The following is a 24,683-nucleotide window of genomic DNA, read 5'->3' as shown; positions in this document are numbered from 1 at the left end:
GATCGTGTTTTTGAGCTTCACCGCTGTCTCCAGTTTTCGCCGAAAGAACCGTTACACTCGTCAGGCACGGAAAGCGCTCCGTACGCATCTGCTGAGCTACTGAATTGTGTTCCGTTGAATTGCTGGTAAATATAATGATGTTTGAGAGTAACAAACACAAAACATGCAGCAGGTGGCGCAGCGGTTAGAGCCATCGCCTTGCTGGGAAAGGAGGCACATTCAGATCCCTGCTTCTGCTGTACTGAACAGGTAAATAACTGTAGGAAGCTCAGTACACAAAGCTAAGACTGTCAGCTAAGTAACAATTCACACACACTTTCTGAACCGCTTGTCCCACATGGGATCGTGGGGAACCGGAGCCTAACCCTGCAACTCAGGGCATAAGGCTAGAGGGGGAGGGGACACACCCAAGATGGGCGGCCAGTCCATCACAAGGCACCCCAAGCGGGGCTTGAACCCCAGACCCACGGGAGAGCAGGACCCAGTCCAACCCGCTGCGCCACCATGCCCCCTCCAAGTAACAATTCACATTTTTAAAACTTTAAAAATGTTGAACAAACCTCTATATTGAATTTAAATCATACCCTTCTTTAATGGTGTTCATTGTTATACCAGGAATGTTACCTGTGGCACAAGGGTGCGGTGGCGCAGTGGGTTGGACCACAGTCCTGCTCTCTGGTGGATCTGGGGTTCAAGTCCTGCTGGGGGTGCCTTGCGACGGACTGGCGTCCCGTCCTGGGTGTGTCCCCTCCCTCTCCAGCCTTGTGCCCTGTGTTGCTGGGTAGGCTCTGGTTCCCTGTGACCCTGTATGGGATAAGCGGTTCTGAAAGTGTGTGTGTGTGTGTGTGTGTGTGTGTGTTACCTGTGGCCATGTTCCCACATTGTCCCTCCTCATGCAACTGGTGTTTACCGGGGTCCAGCACAGTACACATCTTGGCTGTGATACAGCCTCTATATAACAGGGGCAGCTGGTAGTGCAGTGATTAGAGCTGCTGCCTTTGGCCCTAAAGGTGGTGGGTTTGAGTCTCATCTCCAGCTGTAATACCCTAGGGCAAGGCACCTACCTTAAAATTATCCAGCTGTATAAAGGGGTAAACAACTGAAAGTAGCGTAACACTCTGAGTCACTTGGGAAAAAAGCATCAGTTAAATAATGTAATGTAGATGACAGCACTATACTGTGGGTGGGGCTGCATGACAGTGCTTTATTGTGGGTGGAGCTTATTTCACTGCTTGTTTTAATTTCTGCAGCAAACACCTTTGAGGTAGGAGTTTTTACCGTCTCGGCATTTTTAAAGTCATGACAAGTGTCGGCTCCCCAAGGTCTACAAAAACAGGCTTGTAGCCCAAGGTGCTGCATTCCAAGTGGACCATTTTCACGCCCCATAACACCAGCTTCCCTCTCCATCCTCTTTCCATTTGGTGCACTCACAGCCTGCCCGTAACTGAAATCATATGGAAATGCTGTGTGTTGGAAGTTCAATCGGAGAAGAGCCCACTGCCACCCTGTTTCTACCCCGCAGAGCACCTGCAACCCCACCCCCTTTGACCACCTCACCGCCTGCTTCGCCGCGCTTGGATCACTACCGAAGATTCACGACTGTGTGTCAGAAAGCATTACGAACATGGAAACATTTCTGTTTACAACATCGCCGGCGTGTCAATTAAATCCACTAAATTATTCAAGCGTTTATCCTCCTAGCCAAGAGAATTTTTAATAATGCTTAATATTTGCTTTAAATTAGCACTTGTGCAAAAAAATCCCCGGAATCATTAAAGATTTATAAATTGAAATCTGTTTAGATTATTCTCGTGTTAATTGGGTAACTGCAATGTAATGACGCCCAGGCTGCAATAAGTCGGGGGATGGCTGAGGGCCGCACAGATTGTCAGCGGCTGTAGGGCGCCGGGAGTATAAATGAAATTATTAAGAGTCTCTTCAGGAATTTGACATGAACGTACAAAGTGCACTGGATGACGCATAGGGAAAACGGAGCTGGACAACAGCAACGGGTCGGGGTACTGCAGGGATACGAGCTACTGCGACAGGCTGGTTGATGACAGGTCCGATCACTGTAGGGGTTTGATTACTGCAGGGTGATGGGCTATGGCAGGGTTTCCGGAGTGTGTCCTAGAATCATTGTGCACTGAGTACACCTTGGACGGGACTCCAGTCCATTGCAGGGCAGACACACACACACACACACACACTAAGGGCAATTTAGAATTGCCAGTTTACCTGAACTGCGTGGCTTCGGACTGAGGGAGGGAACCCATGCACCTGGAGGAAACCCATTCCGACAATGGGAAGTAACTAAATCACAATCACAAATGCAGCTGCAAAGGTGAGTTTTATTATGTTGACTCCCAACTGACTCCCAGTTTGACAAGTAATAGTTTGAAATGTGGGTTTTTGAAGCAACATGAGGCAGCTGAAAGAGTTCCATCGAAGCCAAATAGTCATCGTCTAAACTAAATTATTTATTGTGTCAAGGGTCACAGTCTCAATAAGTCTCAAAATAACATCAGCATATGCCAAATATGAACAGGTTGCATCAGCAAAGAACGGTGGTTGCAAGTTAAAGTTCAGCAACAGGGTAAGACGGACTCTTCGTAGCATAGTTGGTAAATGCCACAAAAGTTCAGCCTCAAAAATTACTACACAACTGAATCGGCACCTCTGTGACCCAGTCAATTGTACATTGTTAGCGTCGCATTAGGTCTGATGATTGCTCTGCACGGTCATATAACAACCAAGAAACATGAGACCCTTTGTTTTGTTGCGTTTATAATCTCAAAAAATGGTGATAAGAAAGGTAAGTCATAACGTGGGAACGCTGTTTACCTGAAGTGCTGCGAGAATGCTAAAGGGGGTTGGATGAAGACCTACAGTGCAATATTTGCAATACATGCATTTTGAAACAACACTTTAGTCTTTATTAAAAGTTTATCCAAAGTTTCCCTCTGGATGAAAGTTAGTTCTTGGTTCGAACACCTGACCCAGAAATCACGTCTGAGCACAAAGCGGTTGCTGCTCTCCACAACACAATCAGGAGCTTTCCCTGGGAGACACAAACAAACAGGTCTGATGTAACTGCTTTTTCCACTGAACTGCAGAAATGAAAGGAGAAGTCATATCTGAGTTTACGCTTTTGATATGTACCTGAGGGACGTACTTGCGCGCCAGAAGCGAAACATCCCATTCAAATCAAGGTGGGCAGCGTTGGGCAGGTCCAGGCCTGCACACTACCGCAGAGCAGTTTGAAAGCTTTTAAGAACACTAGCCATCATGGCACCCGTGCTCTTAATGCATCTGAAGACATGGCGGGAGCATCGGCAGTTAATATATTCATGATATTTATTTATGTAAATATATTTATAAGGGAGTAACCCACAGGGAGTGGCTCCCATGGTCCTAATGAGATGCAAATGGAATGTAATACCTAATGTTTTGTTCTGTCTCAAGTGTGACGTCCCATTCAGTGGCGCCACAGGCGAACGGGAGTGGTCGAGTGGCGCGGGGAAGATGGCATCTTTAATTCATGGCGCTGGCACCATTTTGGGGAATCTGTGCCACAGACAGTCGGGGTGGAGCCACGTGGGCCTTGGAGCCATTGTCTCTTACTGTACCTGGACTGTCTTTGTTTGGCTTTGTGTCGAGCCCTCTATAGGATCCTCTTTTCTGCCATGTTTTTCTGCTCGTTTCCGCTCCTCTTCCTGGTCATTTTGGCCATTTCTCTACTCCGTTTAGGACTTGCTTCTTACAACTACAATAATTGGTCATTATGGTTATGGTATACAGGGAGGCACAGTGGCAAAGCAGGTTTGGCTGGGTCCTGCTATCTGATGGGTCTGGGGTTCGAGTCCTGCCTGGGGTGCCTTGCGACGGACTGGCATCCCATCCTGGGTGTGTCCCCTCCCCTTCTAGCCTTACGCCCTGTGGTGCCGGGTTAGGCTCTGGCTCCCCGCGATCCAATCGGGTTATGCTATACTTATGCTTGCAGTAAGTCATTTCTGTATCTTTCCTGATGTTCTGTTCAGGTGAGTGAATCGTTACAGCACAGAAGATTTGAACATACTGTATTTTTGGCTAAGGCAGGGCTGGCAGCTGCACTGGAGCGGTGCAGAGCGCTTTGCCAGATTTACATTCCATTTCATCCAGGACTTGCACATTGATGCCAAACCAGTGCAATACAGAAGCTGTTTTTAATTCGGGTCTTTTCCAAGAGGTTCGAATACATGCTGGTTCTTGGTTGCAAAGGATTTTTTTTTTTTTTTTTTCCACAAGAAACTTTTACACAGGTCTTGCCCTTTACTGTGGCTTAGTTGTCAAATTTTGTATCTGGGTTTTTTCAGGATTTTAATTTTTAAAATTTAGTTACACTTATGGTCAGTTGCAGGATTTATTTCTGAAGTGTAGCTCATGTTATGTGAGAAACCTATAAAAAATGAAGTTGAGTCATAAAATCGTTGCCTTCGTGTAATTTGCCTGTGAAATAAAATGAAGTTTTAGTGCTGTCACTGTCAGAATTTTTATTTTTCGCATAATTATGCAACTGGGCGAAAGCATAAATCCTACTGCCCTTCATACCTGACTTGTATCCAGGTTTCATGTGCTTCACGCTGATTCCAGGCCTTCATTCCAGTCGTACATTTACAAGAACATTCTTGACTGAAGAAAAAAAAATCTGCCCTGCTTTTTCTTCATAGCATAACCATGTAGTTTATTCTACCGTGTATGTAAAAGTGTAGCATTTCAAATGTTGGCACAAACACTGTCTCAATGACATTTTTAGAGAGGGAAAAAAACTGCCAAAAATATGCCATAATAGTTAATTCTGCACTTAAATGTAATTAATACACAGTTCACGTCAACCATGTTTATCGCTCAGTTCAGGTTTATTTATTTGGTACTAATATTTTACCAACAACTCTTCTGGATGTGTGGCTGCAAAATAAAATCTAAACTATGTCTACGTGGACAGCGTGCTCTGGATAAATGTGGTGTCTTTTATTTAAAATGAAAGTGGAGTAATTTTTTTATTTTTTGGCAGCATGTTTTGAAGATCTAGACATTGCAGTCGTGCCCTTTCACTCTTCTTCCAATGTTTCTTCTGGCCACTGGTATTCAGAGGTGTAACTTTCGCATTTTGATTCCAGTCACAGCACTGAAGAATAAGCTCATTAGTGCTAATTACAGGCTTTTCATTCCACTGCTCTGCATATCGACCTTTTGTGACCTGCGTGACTGTAGGTGCTAAAATTTACATCCACTTTAAAAATATTGCACCATGCAAGAAGTTTGGAATCGCTCTTGGCAAGGACATTGCTACAACAAACCTCAAGTACCTCCAGAAAAATATCAAAACTGTGAGAAATATCAGTAAAATATGCGTACACGAAAGTGAGTTTGTAGACCTTCCATTCTGCTAGATCGTTTCAGCTGGCCATTCCTTTGCAGAAATATAAGTATGTGGATTTATACAGTTTTTGTTTTAGGCGCCAGGTCTAGGCATTCTTATGAAAGCTGTGCACGATAAACTGTTTGGCTTACTAGGTGACGGGGCCTTAAGACACAGCTGGATTAGGGTTAGCTGCAGGCGAGTTGGAATGGATCACCATCAGTTCTTGTCAGATTGAACTGGATCAAGATTATCTGCCAAAAAAGCAGGAGAAAGATGCCATTGACATTTTATGAACCTGCTGACCACTCAGTGACATGTTTCCTCGTTAATTAAATGAACACACTGAAACAAGAGAGACAAAGTACAGAGCAGGAATAGAAGTTTCATAGTTTGCAGAGTGTGATGTTTCAGGTCGGATAGAGCAGACCGCCAAAGGATGCCAGGGCTGACCACAGGATGTGATATCATCATTATTCATTCATTTCTCTGGTGTCTTTCTCCAAAGTGACCTAGTTTCAGGTTTGTATTCTAAGTTGCTTGCATTTATTTTAAGTGTTTACACGTATGGATCGTTTTTACTGTGTGAATTTAGGATGAGGAGCCTGCTTAAGAGTATTATAACAGCAGTGGGAATTAAAAACACTGGCCCGGTGCAAGGCGGCGGCTCTAACCACTACGCTACCTGCTGGTCCCTCTTGTGAGTAACATGTGCCGTACAGGGATCCCTCGATTTACGAGCGCTCTTTATCCGAAACGTCGGTGTAGCAGCTCTTGGCTTTTCATACCCAATTTTTGATTTATAGAACAAAAAAGCTGTATAAAGGAATGTGTCCAAAGCACATCCAAGAAAGTTCGAAAGTTGCGTGAGGACATTATTATTTTTCCCATTTGAAATGCAGAGAAACAGACTTTCTGTAACCAAAATTTTGATATCCGCCCCTTTTCCAGCAAGGGATTAATTCTGTAAATCAAGGGATGCCTGTTATTGCCAATATGCTGTAGCCCTGCCATGTCACGATATATTCATCATCACACAGATAATGTTTTTATCTTCACCACACTGTCTGAAACCACTTGTCCCATGTAGGGTCGCAGCGAACCGGAGCCTAACCCGGCAACACAGGGCACAAGGCTGGAGGGGAAGCGGGGACACCCAGGACGGGATGCCAGTCCATCGCAGGGCACCCCAAGCGGGACTCGAACCCCAGACCCACCGGAGAGTAGGACCCGGTCAAACCTGCTGCACCACCGCGCCCCCACATAAACAGTAATTTTGGTTTAAAAAAAAGAAATAATATTATGTCAGTGCAAGCCAAGTGGACTCAAACCAAAGTGTTTTGCTAAAGTATTACTGAGAACCATTCCTTCATATTCCTGATCACTGTACAGAGCAGAGGACCCCTGAGGCCAGCTGAGAAATGGGAGCTGGGCCGCAGCTGAGAATATCTTGCAAAGAAGTTGTCTGGAGTTGCAGGTCGGAGTTTTTATATTGTGCCTTAATTAAAATTAACAAATGAATGAATGTGTGCATTTCCCAAACACACTGCTAATTTAAAATCTGGCATTATTTGAAAATATCAAAATCAGGGAATTTAGTAAGGTGTCGGTTAAACACAGCGGCGGTAAATACTGTTAAATTCTCGTTGGGGGGGGGTTGATATTGAGAATGGTGCTCAGTGGAGTTATACACAAATACTTGTGGGAGGATAAAAAATTAGGCTTCATTGAACACCGGGGGCTGGTTAAAAGCAATAAGGGCTCAGTGATGGGACTAATTAGGTACAAAGGCGTCTCAATGAGGATATTGTGTAAGAGAAAAGTATTCGCGCGCAGGTCACGGGTCTTTGGTTCTTTCCCATCTCCGCCCGGGCTTCCTCGCGTGCGCGCACCCTGAAGGACCCTGAAGGCACCTCTCGTGCCGCAGACGGAGCGCGAGCCGTTTTCGGAATCCGGAAATGATGAGAAATGTTTCGGAGGGAAAAGGAGCGAGTTTTTTTTTTTTTTCTCTCTGAGGAAACGAGAAAACGAGTGGTCTGAGAAGAGAAGAAAGAAAGGGAGTGACTTCTTTGCAGATTTGCGATGGTAGGAGGATAGCCAGGGCACACGACGAGGAGAGATAAGAAGTTTGCCTTGCGTGGAGAAGTGGTGAGAGAAGCGAGAGCGAGCGGGGCGGCGGAGTTTCGCTGAGGAGAAGGAAGGATGGGAAGGAGTCGCAGCTGAACTTGAAGCTGACATGTTGGAAAGGTGCGGCGCAAGTTAAGTGTTCCACAGGTGGCACGTGCGCGTGTGCTCCACTCTTGAACTCAGTTTTGTGCTGCATGTCGTAGTCATCATGTCCTTGATTATTTTATTTTTAATTGAGCGTTTATCGACTTAAGCGCAGAGAAGTCAAGTTTTTGCGTGAGAACAAATGGGCGATGTTTGTCCTGCGATTTCACCTCCCCTGTGCGTCGTTTGCAGGAACGCGGGCTGAGTGCTGCGCGCGGACTGTGTCGTACCTGACGAGCGCTCTCTCATGTCGCAGGACCCGCGCGCGCCTTCCGAAGGGCCTCGCGGGCCCGACAGGGAGGTGGAGCGCGAGAGGAGCCCGTTTCTTCCTCGTGGTCACGGTAGGAAAGGCGCGCGCAACAACGGGCGTTAGAGCCGTTCCTACACAAAAGAAACAATCTGAGTATCAGTATGTATTATGAACTGTTATTTACAAGTCCGTGAGACCTGTAAAAATCGGTAAAATCACTGTTGTTGAACGTCAGGGAATTTTAATGCGTGAAAAGGGCTGTGTACCTCAGGGTAACACTGTACAAACACAAACTTACACTTGAATAAACATCTGACAGGAACATTTCCTTCTAATTATATCGCAGTAAGACTGTGTTTGAGTACTGTGCCATTATGACGTAATCCTCTAATGCATATTGCTATTAAGGTAACTTTTTTTTTTGTCTTGCCTCTGTGTGTTTGGCTTCTTCACTGAAGCCAAATAGGCTGTTTTGACAGCATTCTTGACGCAGCTATTCCTGTATGATTACCATTTCAGGGAAGTGGATGTTGCTCACAATAACAGCCCATAATTGCAATATAATTGGCAGTTTATAACTTTTTAGCTCTTATTTACAGTAGACACGTTTGTTCTGGCTTCACTGATGTGCTGTCATCAGACTTCACGTGCCAATGCTCAATGTCAGTTTTTAGCCATTTCTATAGGAAACCGGAGGAGTGATCGGTGATGAGTGGAGTCAATTATGACTTATAATAAACTTTCTGATGACTTGTAGGATCCTAGAATGTAAAGTTATGTTCCCCCCCCCCCCTTTCTAAATTTTGTTTAAATCAGCCACCAGACCAAGTGACATTTATACCAAGGGTTATTACTGGCCTGTCAAAGTAGAACAAAGTAAGCAATCCTTGAGCTAAATGGAGAATTTTTTTTTTTTTGGGCCCTTTGAACATACATCATGGAGTGTGAACTTTTCATCTCAAGAGGCTAATTGCTTTGAAAGAGGAGCACTTTGTTTTGCCTCCTGTCTCCACATGTACTGTTCCCTGTTGTTAAAATACAGCCCTGCTGCAGTTTAGGTCAACTGTCCTTTCAGTGAACTTGAAACTGTGATGTATTGAAATCTCTCCTGTGCCCTGTCTTACTATGTTTTTGCTAGCACACTGTGCATCTCTAGCAATGCTGAAAATATATAACTTCTTGTCGAAACCTTTCTTCAAAGCAATCTACAGTGCAAGGTTTCTATATGAAGCTACATATGATTTACCCTTTTATACAGCAGTGTAATTCTGAACCTGAATTGATAAAGTACCTTGCTTAAGATTACTACAGCAGGAGTAGGGATTTGAGCCTGGGTCTGTCTGTCATAAAGTGACAACTCTGGTCCTGACATTAACTGATGTACCTAGAAACACTTAATTTCAGGTTACTCTTTACTGTGTGCCTGAACGGACCTGTATAAAATCGAAGCCTGTATGGATCCATCTTGTAGTCCAAAGGGCCCCAAAATTAGTACGCCCAAGGGTATTTTCCGCACTTTTTTTTTACTGATTAAACCTGTATATTAAATCTTATTTCTGTATTAAAAGAATTTAAAATTGTCAGTGAGTCTTTTTTTTTAAATGCTGTTCACAACTGTGTGAGTGGTGAAATAAAATCATTTAAAGGCTGTGTTTACCTTCTGCTGTGCTTTCTGCAATATTTCAGGCAGCTGCTTGCTACAGTACATAGTTCATTTAGTTGAATTCAGTCCTGATAGTTGTAAAACTGTTGGCAGATATTGTAGTCCCTAGAGCAGACTCAATAAAATTAAGGCCAGAAATCTGGCAGCAGTGTCTCCCGATACACCCATGCTATTGTGCAATGATTTTTGTGAAGGAATATCTGTTATGACACAAAATAACAAGCTCTTTTCTTTCCTGACCTGGAGCCCTATGAAATTGATCTTGAATGTCCAGTTGAGAGCCCAGATAGTTTTGGGGAAAAACTCCACTTTACATCTGCATGTAATTTGGTGGAGGGAGTGTACTCATGAAATTGCTGTTTGTGTAAATATAAATAAAATGGAGTATTAAATAGCCATGTTCCAAAAGTGCACATGTAGATGTTTTGCACAGAGATCCATTTTATAGGAACTGAGCTCTATTGTGGTCTCTCCTTTGAAAAGAGAGAAGGGCTACAGGAATAGCAGCTCGGGGGCGGAAAGTAGCGTAGTAGTTGGAGCCAGGACTTTGCAATCAAAGGTTTCCCGTTCAAATTCTTGTTGCTGTTATAGGTCATTGAGTAAGGTACTTCACCCTAAACTGGAACAGTAAAATTTACCCTGCTTTATAAATGGATGAATCATTCTATAAGGGTGCAAACCAACCATTGCAAGTCACCATAGAGAAAAGCATCAAATGAATGATGGTAACACATGAGGACTGGCTAATTGCCTGTGTATAAGTTTCTTGAAACATGTCAAGGAAGCAAAGTGCAGAATATGCCTTCTAATTGGTTTCTTTAGTAGTAGGTAAAATAACTTGAAGCTTGGAATATATTAAAGGAGACATTATCATGGAATCACACAGGTGTGTTAAACTCTTCTGTACATAAACATCTATGCACTTATGAACTATGTATCTTAAGGATACCTTATGCGTAGCAAGAATTGCTTATTGATGCAACCTCCTTGAAAACTTGAATTTTTTTGTCCGCTTTTGTTTTTAAAGTGATGTGGACTGTTAACTTGGTGCTGTACTCTGCTTCAGATGCAGTCGACTTGCCAGTGGACTCCCAGAAGCCGGAGGAAGTCGCAGAAAGTCAGTCTCCCACAGAGCAATGTGGCGAAGGTCATGTGACCGAGGAACATTCCAGCACAGATGACCTCATTAGAAGTAGGTGGCATTAAGGAGCACTGTCTTACATTGGAAACATGAGACTAGCAGCATATAGAGACTCTGCTTTCAGTTCTGTCAACAACTACTTCAACGTGATGAACTTATATGCCATATCTCTCCATGACTTGGAAAATATCATTAGGCTTTTATTCCAAATTCATGTTTCAGTCAATCTACTTTTGGTCAGACTTTGCTGTGTGTTGAAGCATCATAGATTTTTGATCTATTCCTGTGCAGCCATCATTCAGCAGGCTCTACAGTATTAGTTTGCTGATGACAAATGTTCACTGAATTAAATGTGTATTTACATTATAATTAAATGTATATTTTTAATTATTTGAATGACCTGCTACAACCAGTAAGGGCTGTGAATGAATAATCTGAAAGGTAAGCTGCATTTACATGTATTCGTTTAGTTGATGCTTTTTGCCAAAGCAACTTATAATGTGACACTACTTACAATTATTTACCCATTTATATAGCTGGGTAATTTTTTACTGGAGCAATTTAGGGTAAGTACCTTGCTCAAGGGTACTACAGCTGGAGGTGGGAACTGAACTTGTGACCTTTGGGTTCAAAGGCAGCAAGACTAACCACTACGCTACCAGCTGTCCCATTTTGATTCTAGGGTGTATGTGGAGCTGAGTAGCTAGTGAGCTGTGGAGTTATTGTGGAACTGTGACAGCAGACCAGACATTCAAAGTGTAGAAGGGTGCTCTCCACACCCCCCCAAAAAAAAGGACTAGTGCCTGAGTTTTCCGTCTGGTTTTTCAGTTAAGCATATTCTGCTGTGAAAGATCGGACAATGACTGATCTTCAGCACACTGCAGTGTGAATATAAGGTTTGTGAAACTGTTTTTTTTTTTTTTTTTTTTTTTTTTTTTTTTTTTTTTTTTTTTTTTATAAACGTGTTCTCATATTTTTTGGTACGTGCCTAATGCATCCTGGATTGGAATAGCATGACTGCCCATTTGTCCATAGGTGTTTTCCCCCACCCCACAGGAAGTCAGTTGCTGAATCATTTCAGCAGTTCAGTGGGTACATTTAGAGGATATCCATTTTTGTTTTTGGTACACTCCTCAAGTTCTCGTGTGCAAATGGCCAGTGTTAGTGAGCTCTAGCATGAGACCTCAGCTTCCCCTTAAGACTCTTCTGGAAGCAGCAACATGGGGCCCCCTGCCCACATACTTTCTACATGATTGTTTGCCTTTGACACAACAGCTCTTTGTTTCTGGCCTTTCAGCTTTTCCACTTGGTGTTTAGTTATTTATTTTTTTCAATCAACCCTATACCCATGACGTGTTCGTTGCTGCGAGTGTACTAGGGTGCTAAGCAGCACTGTATTTTCAAGTCAAGCCGTTGCATTTTGGCTCACACTGCAGCTTTTCCTCAAATGGAACAGCTCATCTGTTGGTAGTGAAAAGTCACTCTCCTGCTTCATTTGAAGGTCAGCTTCATCTTTAAAGGCCTGCTTGTCCTGCTACACTCCTGGAGAGTAAATTCAAGTGGGTTTCAGTACCCTGGATCTCATGTAAGTCACTTTCTGATCTCTTGTAAAGAGCACTGGAACACCTTCTGGACTCAGCCTTCCAATTACAAAGGCTTATTCTAACAGGCGTATGAGACGGTGATGGGTCCGTGGTGTGGCTGTTTGATACAGTGCACTGTTGTGGGTGATGTTCAGTAGCACCGGAAGCTAATGGGAAAAGGTCTGGCTGAGCCTGTTGGTGCCATCTGCCCTACGGTTTTGTTTCCTGCTGGAGGTACCAACGCAACAGACATAGCTTTCTAGAGCAGGGCTGGTTTGAAACAGTGGTGACAGAGCAACTTATCAGTAAGAGTACATTTCATCTTCTCTTTAAGGTAAATAGTACCAGTTTTGCAGATGGTTATTTTAACACTCTGGTTTGAAACAAGTCTGACCTATTAGACACAAAGGCACTGAGTCCAACCAGAAAACAGAATTTTCCTACAGTTTTGTTGTGTATGTTGTAAAGGCTTGTTTTCATTGACGTCAAAAATACACACAACATATATATGATGCAGTAATTGATGAACTACTGGGTGCAGCATGTAGCGTAATGGTTAGAGTTGTTGCCCTTGGACTTTGGCAAAATCCAGGTTTAGCTCCCACCTCCTGCTGTAGTACCCTTGAACAATGTACTTACTCTGAATTGCTCCTGTAGAAATTGCGCAGCTGTGTAAATGGGTAAATCGCAGTAACTTTAAGTTGCTTTGGGGAAAAGCGTCAGCTAAAAGAATGTAAGTGTAGAAACTGACACATTACTGAATTGCTCACTAACAAAATCCTGGTTCAGTATCCTGGGTGTATAGCTAGTGGGAACCAGTCACAAAAATCCAAAATATGCATGACAACTTGAACAATATCACTCACATTGCTATACTTATGCGTCTCGGTGGTAGCAGTAGGAGGCATTCTAAGAACCTGTGATAAATAAATTGTAAAATATTAAAGGGCACAACAAGATGTTAAAGTCACTTCCTCCTACCCTTGTGTACCTCCCAGATAGAGCTGTTCTGTTTACAATTAATTTAGGCCAGTTACAGCAGTAGTATAGAGGTAATTGTTTCCCTCAGTGCCTGGGGAGTTGTAAGGCATGCTGGGAAACAAATAGCTTTTTGCTTGTTCCCACACCATGGAATAGTACCAGTTGCTTTGGTTCTTGGTAAATGGAAGGATTTTAGGAAAACGTTAACATGGTTAATTTAAGAAGCTGGACTTGAGATCCTTCAAAGTGACCTTCATGTAGCTGTGTACCTGGGTTATTGAGCTTTGAAGACCACTAGAAGTTGTCATGACCTAAAACATTTATCATATTCCTCATTGAATGCTGAATATGAGTGCTGATGTTGATAGACTGCTGAAGAAACACTTATCCCCCCCCCCAGTGTTCAGGTCAAGTAATGTTAGTACCCTCATTCTTAAGTGAGACGCTAAGTGTGATCCTGGTGTAATAGTCTGTTTTGTCAAGATTGTCATTTCTTTCTGAAATCAAATGGATATTGCCATTTGAATGGGCATGTGCAAGACGTGCATGACAGATGGTGGGGTGTGGGACACCAGTTCATGTCCTTCAAGGAAATGATGCTGTAAACTTTTGCTGGTGGGAGGAGGGGGTGGATGGCAGGAGTGCTTGTACTGCTCTGCTTTGAGAGATTCTTCTGTCCCGATCTTATTGACAATTGTTGCAAAAGCAACATGGGGATTGATTAAAAATGTTCCATCAGTAGTCAAATCACACACGACTATTCAGGCTGCTGTTCGGTTGGTACCTATTTAAGGTTTCAAAGCACATTAGGGCTTAATGAACAGGGGATCGAGTATTAAAATCAGTTTCTTTTCTTTTGTACTTCTGTGAAGTGCCATTTGAAATAAGTGTCAGGATCGTTACTTTTCTGATTAGGTTACAATGCAAATTTTTAGTGTCATAGAATAGCCTCATTTTATTGTGCTAGGACTTGATCTCTAATTTTAAGCCCCCGTAGTTGTTCCAGAATAGTGTGGTAAAACTAAGAGGCCATTATGAACAGGAGGAGTCATTTTGAAGTGATTGCTCAGTGGTAGGCTATTGAACCATTCACTCAATGAGAAGGATAAATGAGAGTGCAGAGGTTGATTAAAAACGCCCCATAAACCCTTCTCTAGGCCACTGTGCTAAATATCACTCTAGTAAATACCTTGAGTTAAAGCTTTTGTCATCAGCAGACTCCTCTTGTTTGTCAGTTTCCCACATGCCTGTGCTTCTCATGGACGTAAGAACATCTTGAGCATCTTGTTTCCTAAGAATGGGCTTTGCCTACGTGAAGTCTCTGGTTTCCCTGGTGGTTGTGGTTTCTTTGGTACCTACAGAACAAATCATCAAAAGTTTGAATATACTTGCTGGAAACTGGTTTTTTCCCCATGGCATTTGTTCAGCAAATTTGAGCAAGGAAGTTTGCCATTTTTAAGTTATTAATACATTTAGCGGAAATTCTTCTCAAAAATGACCGTTAAAGTAAATACAATAATTTACCCATTTATGCAGCTGGGTCATTTTTACTGAAGCAATTCAGGGTAAGCACCTTGTTCAAGGGTATTGCAGCAGGTATTGGGATTCAAGCCTGTGTCCAGCGAGTGGTTTTAGCTGCTGTGTTACTTACTGCTCTTCTATAGCAATTCCCTCTTGTTCTGTTAAGTTCATCCCATAGAAGTATCGCCCAAGTGTGCTGAAACACTTCACTGGCACCCTGTGTAGACGCACCGAGTACGCCACCTGACCAAATCCCTCAGTGTACAACAAGAAATTTTGGCTCGAACAGAGGTAACAGCTAAATAAAGGATAATAATGCTTTCTACAGCAGAAATATCATGTAACTATTTCACCCAGCAGAATAATGCTTACCGCTAGATCAATATGTTTATAACACTTAAGACTGTCCAGTAAGAAAATGTCAAAATATAAAAATTGGCAGGGTTATTTAGTTCGCAAAATACAGTCCGAATCTTTACTCTGTCTACAAATGGAGCCACCTTCTCCTTCAAAACCACTGAGAAACATCTGCTTTGCTGCTTATTCTTCTGCTCGTAGGCAGACCATCAACCCTGCTGTCCTTCAGGGCGCTGGGTCAGAGGTCACATTAGCACTAGCTTGGAAATGCTGTGTGTAATACAAGATCGTGTTCTCTTCCTCTGTCCGTTGTGCTCTCTGGTCGTGGCGATGGTCTCTCTAGAGCCAGTGGTTTTTCCTGCCTGGCTCTCACAGCTCATCTCAACACTGCTTTAATGTCTGCAGCAGATGCATTCATTGTGCTGCTTTTTTTTTTTATTTTTTAAACAAGCTCATTTCCTATGGAACCTCGACGTCAGTAGCGATTAACAAATCAAGGGGAATATGTTAGTCACAGATATAACCGAAAATAAAAATTGCCATCACCCCTCCCCCTGTTCCGCTGTTGTTCTCAGCTGATGGAGCAGAGGTTGGGTGTGGTTTGCTGGAAGCTTGGCAGCTTCTGCCGGACTGCACTGAGTCACATTGCAACTGATCTTCCTTTAAAAAAAGGGAATAAATAAATACTGGAGGAGCTTGGGGAGCAAACGCTAAATCTGTACAAGATGTGCCCTGCAGAGATGTAGTTCTGGAGGCCAGCTTTCCCAACCAACCCTGGGGACGGAGCAGCTGAACAAGGAAATGTAGCTTTCAAGAGCTGTGTATGTTGTCTTCAGGAAGCACGACTTCACTTTTTTCTTTTTTTTTTTTTTTTCTTTTTCTATTATAATGGCGACATTGGATTTAAGAGTACTTTGTTTAATATGCTTAATTCTCCTGATTTGAGCAATGTCAACACTGGGTGATGCTGAATAATGTTGTTCATGGGCTATGTGTGTAATGTAAGTTTCCCTGGTATTGTAACTTAGGCTTCCAACAAACTCCTGCCATATCTTGGATGGGAAATCCGGTCTCAGCATTTCCAGGCATCGTCCTTGCTCTGAGGTGTAATTAATTGGAACAAAGAAGGATGCAAATGCCACCAAAGTAGCACCTTTGAAATGTGCCGGGTCCTTAGGAGAAAATCTTTGTTGTCGGGAATATTAAGTCCTTTCACAGGTCATATCTCAGATGTGGTTTGCATCTGAAGAATGGAAAACAGCTTCCATTCTTGTCTCACTAAATTTGTTGCCATTTGTTTTGTTGCTGAATAAAACAGCATTTTTTTGTTTAAATAACAATTGGAATTTGCGGTAAGGCATTCTTTGTGTGCGAAAGTAGAACTTTTTCCTGAAGAGCACAAAAGTTTGCGGATCTGTAGAACTACTCAGAGGCCTGTAGGGATAATTCAGCTTTTCTGATTTGTAATTTTCTTTGTAAAGCTTTTTTTTTTTTAATCAGGTGAGGCATACACACGTGCACACAGAGGATCTAGTAAGCAAAAAAGTTATGTTTTAGTATTAGAATATGGAAGTTGGAAGATGGCTGAGTCCGAAGTTATGTCATGTGGAGTGTGTCAATGTCTAACGTCAGTGAAAGTACTGTCTCTGGGGAAGTGTTTTCAGTTTTGGATCTGCTGTAGTGGAAATGCCTTGTCCGATTTGAGTTTGTCAGCATGGTTTGCTACTGTCATGGAGATAGAGCCGCTTTCATTACCTCTTAGATCCTGTGGTAAACCACAGCCTTTTAGTGTTATTTACTGACTTGTTCTGAGGTGTGTGCAGGGCTTTTATTACTTCTAACAGGGATATGAGAGGCCCTCTTATTTACCATGTTTCACATTCCTTCATGTTTGCTATACAATGATTACATGGGGGGGAAAAAAACAGCTTTCTGACTTTGAAAACATTTTCATTGTTGAATATGCTGCTTCTCACTAGTGTCACTCCAACATCAGAGCTGTAGCTGTCTAAGGAGCTGTAAGTGCACTTGTGCTGCACTCAGTGGCCACATGCATCTTTAGGAAAGTGTGTGCACTTGCGATCAACTACATCTCCAAACAGTTCAGATATCTGCAGTGTAGCTGCTGTTGAATCCTTTGGTAAAGAAAAGTTTTAGAAAAGTCCACGTGTTTCGTGTAAATCGGACTTGTCCAAGTTGTTTGTTGAAAACTGTAAAAAGGAGCAACGTGTCCATGCCAAGTGATGGGTGCCCTTTAACAAGAAGAGCAGGAGTCAAGGAAGTCATTGCTTTAGCAGTGTGTGCACTGCTGCTGAGGTGTTCATCTTCAACTAAGCAGCTAAGCTACTGCTTTCTGTGGGTGGATTATAATAATTTATACTTTAGGAAATTTAAAACTTGGCTTTTGAATGGGAAAAGGGTGAATGATACTGTGCCAGACCACGTTTGGTCATGGACAGCTTCATGACCTCCCTGTAAAATGTAGTTAATTTGCTTGCAGGGGTGGGCGGTTTTGGCTGTAGGATATAAAACAAGGGTCCTCCTTGAGTTCTCTACAGATCTGAGTGTAGAAAAGGGACATAATGTCATATTGAATTTATTATGGCTACACTTCATTAGAACCAGGAAGTCCGCCATTAGTACCACTGGAAGTTTAATTAGAATGTGAAACTTTGTACATTTTTGTGTCTGGTGTGATCTTGCATGATGTTGTGGTGTAGCTCAAAACAGTAAATACAGTGTGGCTGTTTAAGTGCAGTGTTGTTTGACCATATTCAGCGTCTGCAGAAAGGAATTCCAGGAAAGGGAAACGGAGAGGATACGGGAGTCCACTGGTATGTCAGCAAAATTGGAGTTCGTTTGGAATTTCTTACCCAAGTGCTGTTTGCATAAGGTGTTCTGTACCATGTTTCATGTTTTTGAAGCATTGGGTTATGTCAGACCTGAATGTGGCCTGGTTTTAGGTGAACACAATGTCTGTCATTAAACATGCTATCTGGGTTCCAAGGGTCATGCCTTTGTCATTTCTTGCCATGTTTCACATGTCTTTTTCAATCAGATTTTTAATGCAGTAACTCTTTCTCCTTTTTTCTCTGTATCAAATTTGTCTTTGTGCCTGCAGATCCCGAACTGGGACTTATGAAAGTGACTAGAACCCTAAGCTTTCTTTTTGACACAAAACGTTACATTTAGAGGCTGTCATAGTATTGCAGAATGCTACTGTATCATTGCTGCGTGCAGCAAAATGCGAAAGCCGTAAAAGGAAAAAGGAAGTGCAGTCTTGAACGTACAAGGAAAAAATATGAATAATTCAGCGGGAGCTGTAAAGAGCCTGCTTGGCATCTCTTGATGCTGCTGTCTTCTGGCAGAGCCTAGCGTGGCCCATTCGGTCGCCCCCTCATACACATCCCTGGCACCTGTCGCTGTGAAGTAGCTCCTCACGCCTTGACATCCGTACCTAAGAGATCAGACGTTCGCCTGCTGCAGCAGTGATCTCAGCCTTCTGCTCCTGCAAAGGCAAGAATCATAGCAGCAGATTTTCACAGGAAAAAAATTGAAATATATCTGCCACTAATTATCAGAACTAATCCTTTGGGGTTTTGCTATGGTTAAGTGCTTATGTGGCAGTCTTTAATTACTATATAGATTACAATCTATGTTCGTATTCAGGGTATTGATTAACGTCTGTAGTGTGATGGGTGTGGTGTCAGACATTATCAGCCTATTCTTCTTTGCTCATAATATACATTTAATGAATGTTTAATATGTCCTAAACATATAGTTATAACACCAAAGATAACAGCGTGCAGCTGTTTTCCCACCCCAAACAAAAACCTGAGCCCATTTCCAGGCTTAGCATGTGTTTTTGTTCACGTTGTCAGTCATTGTGTGTAAGATCTGTGGTTGAGTGTAAATGCAACATTTTAAATATCTTTGTAGCTCAACCTCCGCGACTGGCCCCGGTGAATGCCTCCGTGCCGGCCCAGGAGCCTACTGAGGAAGAGGTCGATCGGCTGCAAAACGGCCGTGCTGCCCTGAGCAATGGCGGCGGGGTGGCTCACGAGGCCCGGAGGCAGCCGTCGCCTGTGTCCCACCGGGTGCAACGCAAACTCCAGTCCAGCCTGTCTGTCAGCAGCCACAACAGCAGGAAGAGCAAAGTCAGTTCTACTGGCTCCAACAAAGCCTCCTCCCCTGAAGGTACGACGCCTCTCTCTCTATGTTCGTAATTCACGTACTGCGCGTGTGTGAAGAAAATATCTCCCATTTTACTAATTTAGCTCATGGTAAGAGACTGCTATGTGGCTCTTGTGCCAGCATCTATCTTCTCATACTGCTTATGTTCCCTCAATATAATTCTCATGTCGGAAAGAAGAGAAATTTTTGTGTTTGTGATGCAGCTTCCAGAACCACTTCAGCTGACTAGTGCCTTAGAGAACAGTGCCTCATGCACAGCACAGGAATGGCTGACGGGGTTATGCAGATGCCTCATGTTATCTAAACTGTGCATTTTAGCATATACATTTGACTGGCTCAGGATGTAGGTGGTATGCATTTTCACCATATGTATGCAATCCAGAGATGTGTGCAGAAAAGCTAAACCACTTACCCTCCATTACAATATGAACCACAACAGTGGTTACTACAAGTAGGGTTCGACTCAGCAGCACTGACACAAAGTACTACTGAGTGCAATGGGGCACTGCTGCAGCACGTTATCCCCTACTCCTTTATTACATGCCCTACCCCCAGCTCCCACCCTGACATGATAGTAAGGCATGAATGCAGGTGTGAAAATGAGATCTGTGTCAAAGCAAAGGTGGCTGTGAGGAGGCAGTCGATGCCACAGAGGTGCGACCTTTTAATGAGACTGAGGGCGTCAGCCGCCTACTTGGGCACTGCTGCTCCTGGCACCAGCTCGTTGTTAGCGGCCACCTGCCCGCCATGGGAGTCGCACATTTCCGTGCTCCTTTCTCCTCCTCCTCCTCCTCCTCTTCCAATCCCCTCATCTGTGCAATGTCTGGGCTCCCTAACCCCTTTTGGGTATTCTCTTTTGTCTGTTACACTTTCTTAATTTCTGTGTGAAGCTCTATGCTACACTGTCCTGTGTTCCTTCCACTTATTAAAGTGCAGCATTGAGTGTTGGGCGACCCAGTAACTTTTTTTCAAAGAATGCGTTATAAGCGTAATTGCAGCACATTAGGAGTAAATGTGGAGATTTGGAAAGAGCACTTTGAATGAAGCTTAAAAGAGACAAAAAAGGAAAATAATGTTAATAGTACTTCAGGGGGTGAGGTGAGAATAATTCCTGTGTTCACAAAATTACAACTTCCCAAATCAATCATGTTTAACATTTGTATATAAATATCTGTTCTGTGTTATCAGTGATGATATAAATTGACTACACTGAGTGTCTCCCTTTTCTGCAAGAAAGAAGGGGAAGCCCCTCTGCTTTTTATGGTACTGCACTCTGAGAATCAGTGTTCTGTCGAGTGTTTGTTCCCCCTCCCCTTCATGAACGAGCATAAAGCTGTCATGTGCAATGTTTATATGGATTACCATAATCTCTTTGTCTGAAAAATATCATATAACGGCAACTGAACTTTGGGATAAGGCTTTTACCAGCTGTGTGTCCACAGCTCTTTTGTATTGATGTTTTCTTGTTCCTTTCTTTATTTTTGCCTCAAGGGACTGGCACTGAAAGGTTGCGTTTGTCTTAGCCACATAGGGTAAGAAATGGAATCAGTGTTGATGTGTTTTTTGGTGTTTGTTTACTCTGAGCTGTGTGTTGCTTTCAAGAAAAGGGTCTGTTAAATGAATAAATGTAAATGCTTTGTAGTTTGCTTTCTTGCACAGTTACCTCAACCACTCTTCATATGAACACCTCCAGGCCACTGTGTGCAGACCCCGAGTGAGAGCCCTGAGCAACACCATATCACACACACTAGTGCTGTGCAGATTACTGCCCCATCACGTCATCCCACTGCTCTTTTCAAGCCATATGATTTGTACTTTTTTCCAGATGTCTCAATTTCCACAAGCAACTGTGCTCAATTCTTTTGCTTAGTCTTACTTGATCATATTTATCTAGGCTACTTAAAATGATTTTTGTTCTTGATAAAAATGTTCCTTTCAGTGTTTAACTGGTTAACTAATGATGTTTTAAAAACATATATTGTAAAACATGTTTTATGTCAGACTTTATTGTGCTTAAGATCACCCCCATAAATAATTCAGATCAGTGTATAAGAATGAATCTAAGATATAGACTTTAGTAACCTCTATAACCCTGTCAGTATTTTTACAACCAAAGTCAGTTCTGCTGTAGCATGAGTTGTGTTCCTATGAAACATGACATGATAATCTGTGGAATAAAAATGTTTTGATGGGGAAAGTGCATTAAATGCAATAATTGTCACCCACAAATCCTCAGCACACTCAAAATTAACGACCCTACCAAAAACCTGATTTCTGCAAATAAATGAAGTACATTAAGTACAACAGTGAGTATGAAGTTTGTGGCACTTTCTTTCAAAGCACTGTGTAACATTTGTTTCTAGTGTTATCCTTCCTTTTACAATCTTCCCAAGGCCTAGGGTCACCAAAACATGTCTTTGTGATGATCTTTGGCCAATCATGTTTAAATACTTAAATTACTAAATGCAAAACCACATGTGCAGTGCTAGTCAGAATTTTCATTGTGGAATCGCCTTATTTCCAAGTCACACTCTCAGATTGTTGCACTATGAATTGTGTTTCACAGTTTATTCATTGCATTATATCTAAATCATGTAACTGAAATTCGTATTATAGCAGAACTGACTGTGTTTTAGGCCATTATTCCTCTTTCATTTAGGAGGGAGTGTGAATAGAAGAAAACAAATTTATGACTGAATGGAAAGGAAAATGTCTTTATAGACTTTTCATCATGTGTTGCAGTGTGACAAGAAAGTAGGAGAGGTGAACCTGTTGTAATGTAAATTACTGTCATTTGTCAACATCATAACCATGTCTGATAGGTAAAAAGGTTAAAGAGATGGATAATTCCGTTAACACATCAACTTGCTTGTGGAATTTGTGGCGTTAGCTTTTCAGTAGTCGCACCTTTTTCTTGGTAGTCTGAATATTATGAGGTTTGCACTTGAGCCCCAGAGTGGCGTTTGTTCTGTTTTTGTTTAGGTAATTTCCTTGAGTTTGTGCCCAAACTTCCACACCTCTCTGACTTACCTTGCTTTTGCAATGATTTAGAGAGCTGGTGTCTGTTGGCCCAGGATGTGGCTGTGTTTGTCCAGGCCTGTAATGCTCCCGTGTTCTTATGTTTCTGTTTTGTGGCTGCTGGGATCCGATTCAGACTGCTGTGTGCACTGCATCCTGGCCTGCCTGTTCTGCGAATTCCTCAGCCTTTGCAACATGGTGGTGGCACAGGCCTCCTGTGGTGGCTGCAGCCCGGAAGCCTGCTGCTGCTGTTGCTGTGCAGATGACCTGGGGGATGACTGCAACTGCCCCTGTGACATGGACTGCGGCATCATGGATGCTTGCTGTGAGTCATCCGACTGTCTGGAGATCTGCATGGAGTGCTGCGGCATTTGCTTTCCCACGTAGAGGGGATGGGCACATTGTTCATACACACATGCAGCCACAGATACACGCAGACCTACCATCTTGCCAGCCATGCCCCGTCACCAGGAATCCAGGGGAACCCTGTTTTCTAAGTATCTAAGACTAGTGTGCAGTTTCTACAAGATTTACTCAGAATTGTGCCCCAGATATTTGTGAATGGCTTTTTGTATGTTGAATATTGTGATGTTGGTAAATATCCAATTTTTTTAAGCAGATACTGTATAATTCAGAAAAATGGCTTTGTTTGCAGTGGTAATGTGTGTGTATATGCTGCAGCAGCGCTTTACCTTAAACTGCATCTTTAAGATATATTTGTAGAAATGTTAATCACAAAGTCAAATTCAGACTACTGTTACATAATGTTGTGACCGCACAATTGGGACCAGAGGCTGATTTGCAACTTTATTTGTCCGTAAAGCCAACCAACATATCTCGATCGCTAAAAGCTTTTAGCATAGATATCACTTAATTTGTTCATGGGTTAGGTTCTTTAAAAACCCAGCTAAGAATGTAATCAAAAATTCATTGTGGGACTTCCATTTATTCAACTGTCCTTAATCTCTTGTTCTATGCAGGGTTGCTGGGTTTCAGAGCCTATTTTGGAAATGAAGTGAGACAGGGTGCACCCTGGATGGGACACAAGTCCATCACAGGATTTGAACTTGAAATAACATTGAAACTAAGTTCACTTTAAAATGATAAAGTATTTCCACAATCCCCTGTTCAGTGTTTACTGATTCAGCTGATTCATAAATATACAGTTATCAGCATTTGACCATGTATTTTTTTTTTATAAATTACCTATGCAGTCAGTGAAAGCATATCAGATTGATTTGCTGAAATGTTTTTAACACAGACATACATTAAAACTAATTTAAAGTGAACTGAAAAGTGTCTTCACAAACTTCTATTAAATGTTAATCGTTGACTGGTTTATCCCATAAACTTATTACTGATCAGACAATCACGAACCCCAGACATGAGTTTTAAGGAATTTAGTTGAATGAAGATGGTCCCACAGTCGTGTTTTATTTCTTGGGTGTCTTATAGTGTAAAGAAAGATATGGGCACAAAAGGTCACTTTTGGTCAGCACCAAAGAATTTTTTTTAAAACGTGAAGAAAATACAATAGAAATCAATCTGAAAATTGTTTCTATAAAAAATTTGTAGCATAACACAAGGGCCCAGTGTAAAATGATACTGAAAAATGATTAAGCAAGACACAAAGTGGGTCCTCTTCAGTGATCGAAACCTAAAATATCTTGACAGTTTAGGAATCTGCGATACTGTATCCCAATCTAGACTGTTATTCAAAAATCAGGGTTGAAAATTGGTATTAGTCTTGGACTGTTTCTGTTAAAAAGAGCATATACTGTAGAAAGAGTATATTTTTAAATTTCTAGTTTTAGCATTGTCTACTGTAGCTTGCTAAAGCTTTAGTCATTTTATGCTTCCTATTTTGAGCAATATTTTTTGAAGTCCTTTGTTTTAACAACAGAAATACATCTGAGGAACTGCAAAAAAGTCATCTGTTTTTTTGATTAAATTTAATTTTACTGTGATAAAGTTATCAGAGTTTTAACATACTAAAATTTAGGTGTTGATTTAATGATTGAATTTACAATAAGGACTCCTGCAATATGTGTGATTAAGCAAGACTGGAAAGAGAATTTCTTAAACCAAAGCTGGTATGTATCTCAGAATTTTGTTTTTTTGCTGAATCTGTGTCCTGATCATCTGCCAGCCTTTCAACTGGAAATCTTATGGGAATATTGGTTTCAATATTAGTTGAAATTAGTTTCATTTTTGGTGATAATGTGTGAGTGCGTGTGGTTTTAAAATGTAACATTTTGACTTTATGAAATTTGTTTTTGTTGGTGAATCCAGTTAAGATTTTT

At 42.1% G+C, this 24,683-nt stretch overlaps 1 protein-coding gene across 1 annotated transcript; it reads left to right on the top strand.

The window, feature by feature from the left end:
- The first annotated feature begins 7,292 nt into the window (after positions 1-7,292).
- On the top strand, positions 7,293-24,147 carry mdfic (MyoD family inhibitor domain containing). The gene is made up of 5 exons (XM_029249841.1): positions 7,293-7,648; positions 7,865-8,013; positions 10,652-10,777; positions 19,108-19,365; positions 22,517-24,147. Exons 2-5 carry the CDS (start codon positions 7,920-7,922, stop codon positions 22,765-22,767), a joined length of 729 nt encoding a protein of 242 aa, XP_029105674.1. The 5' UTR covers positions 7,293-7,648; positions 7,865-7,919; the 3' UTR covers positions 22,768-24,147.
- The last annotated feature ends 536 nt before the right edge of the window (positions 24,148-24,683 follow it).

Source organism: Scleropages formosus, chromosome 2 (assembly GCF_900964775.1).
Source record: "Scleropages formosus chromosome 2, fSclFor1.1, whole genome shotgun sequence".
Taxonomy (NCBI): domain Eukaryota; kingdom Metazoa; phylum Chordata; class Actinopteri; order Osteoglossiformes; family Osteoglossidae; genus Scleropages; species Scleropages formosus.
This window is presented reverse-complemented; position numbering and strand designations above follow the sequence as displayed.

Bases quoted from the DNA above. Each gene is read 5' to 3' on its own strand.
- mdfic (XM_029249841.1), top strand. From the start codon at position 7,920: ATGTCGCAGGACCCGCGCGCGCCTTCCGAAGGGCCTCGCGGGCCCGAC. The intron at 8,014-10,651 runs GTAGGAAAGGCG...ACTCTGCTTCAG, and splicing joins GTTTCTTCCTCGTGGTCACG to ATGCAGTCGACTTGCCAGTG. The intron at 19,366-22,516 runs GTACGACGCCTC...GATCCGATTCAG, and splicing joins CAAAGCCTCCTCCCCTGAAG to ACTGCTGTGTGCACTGCATC.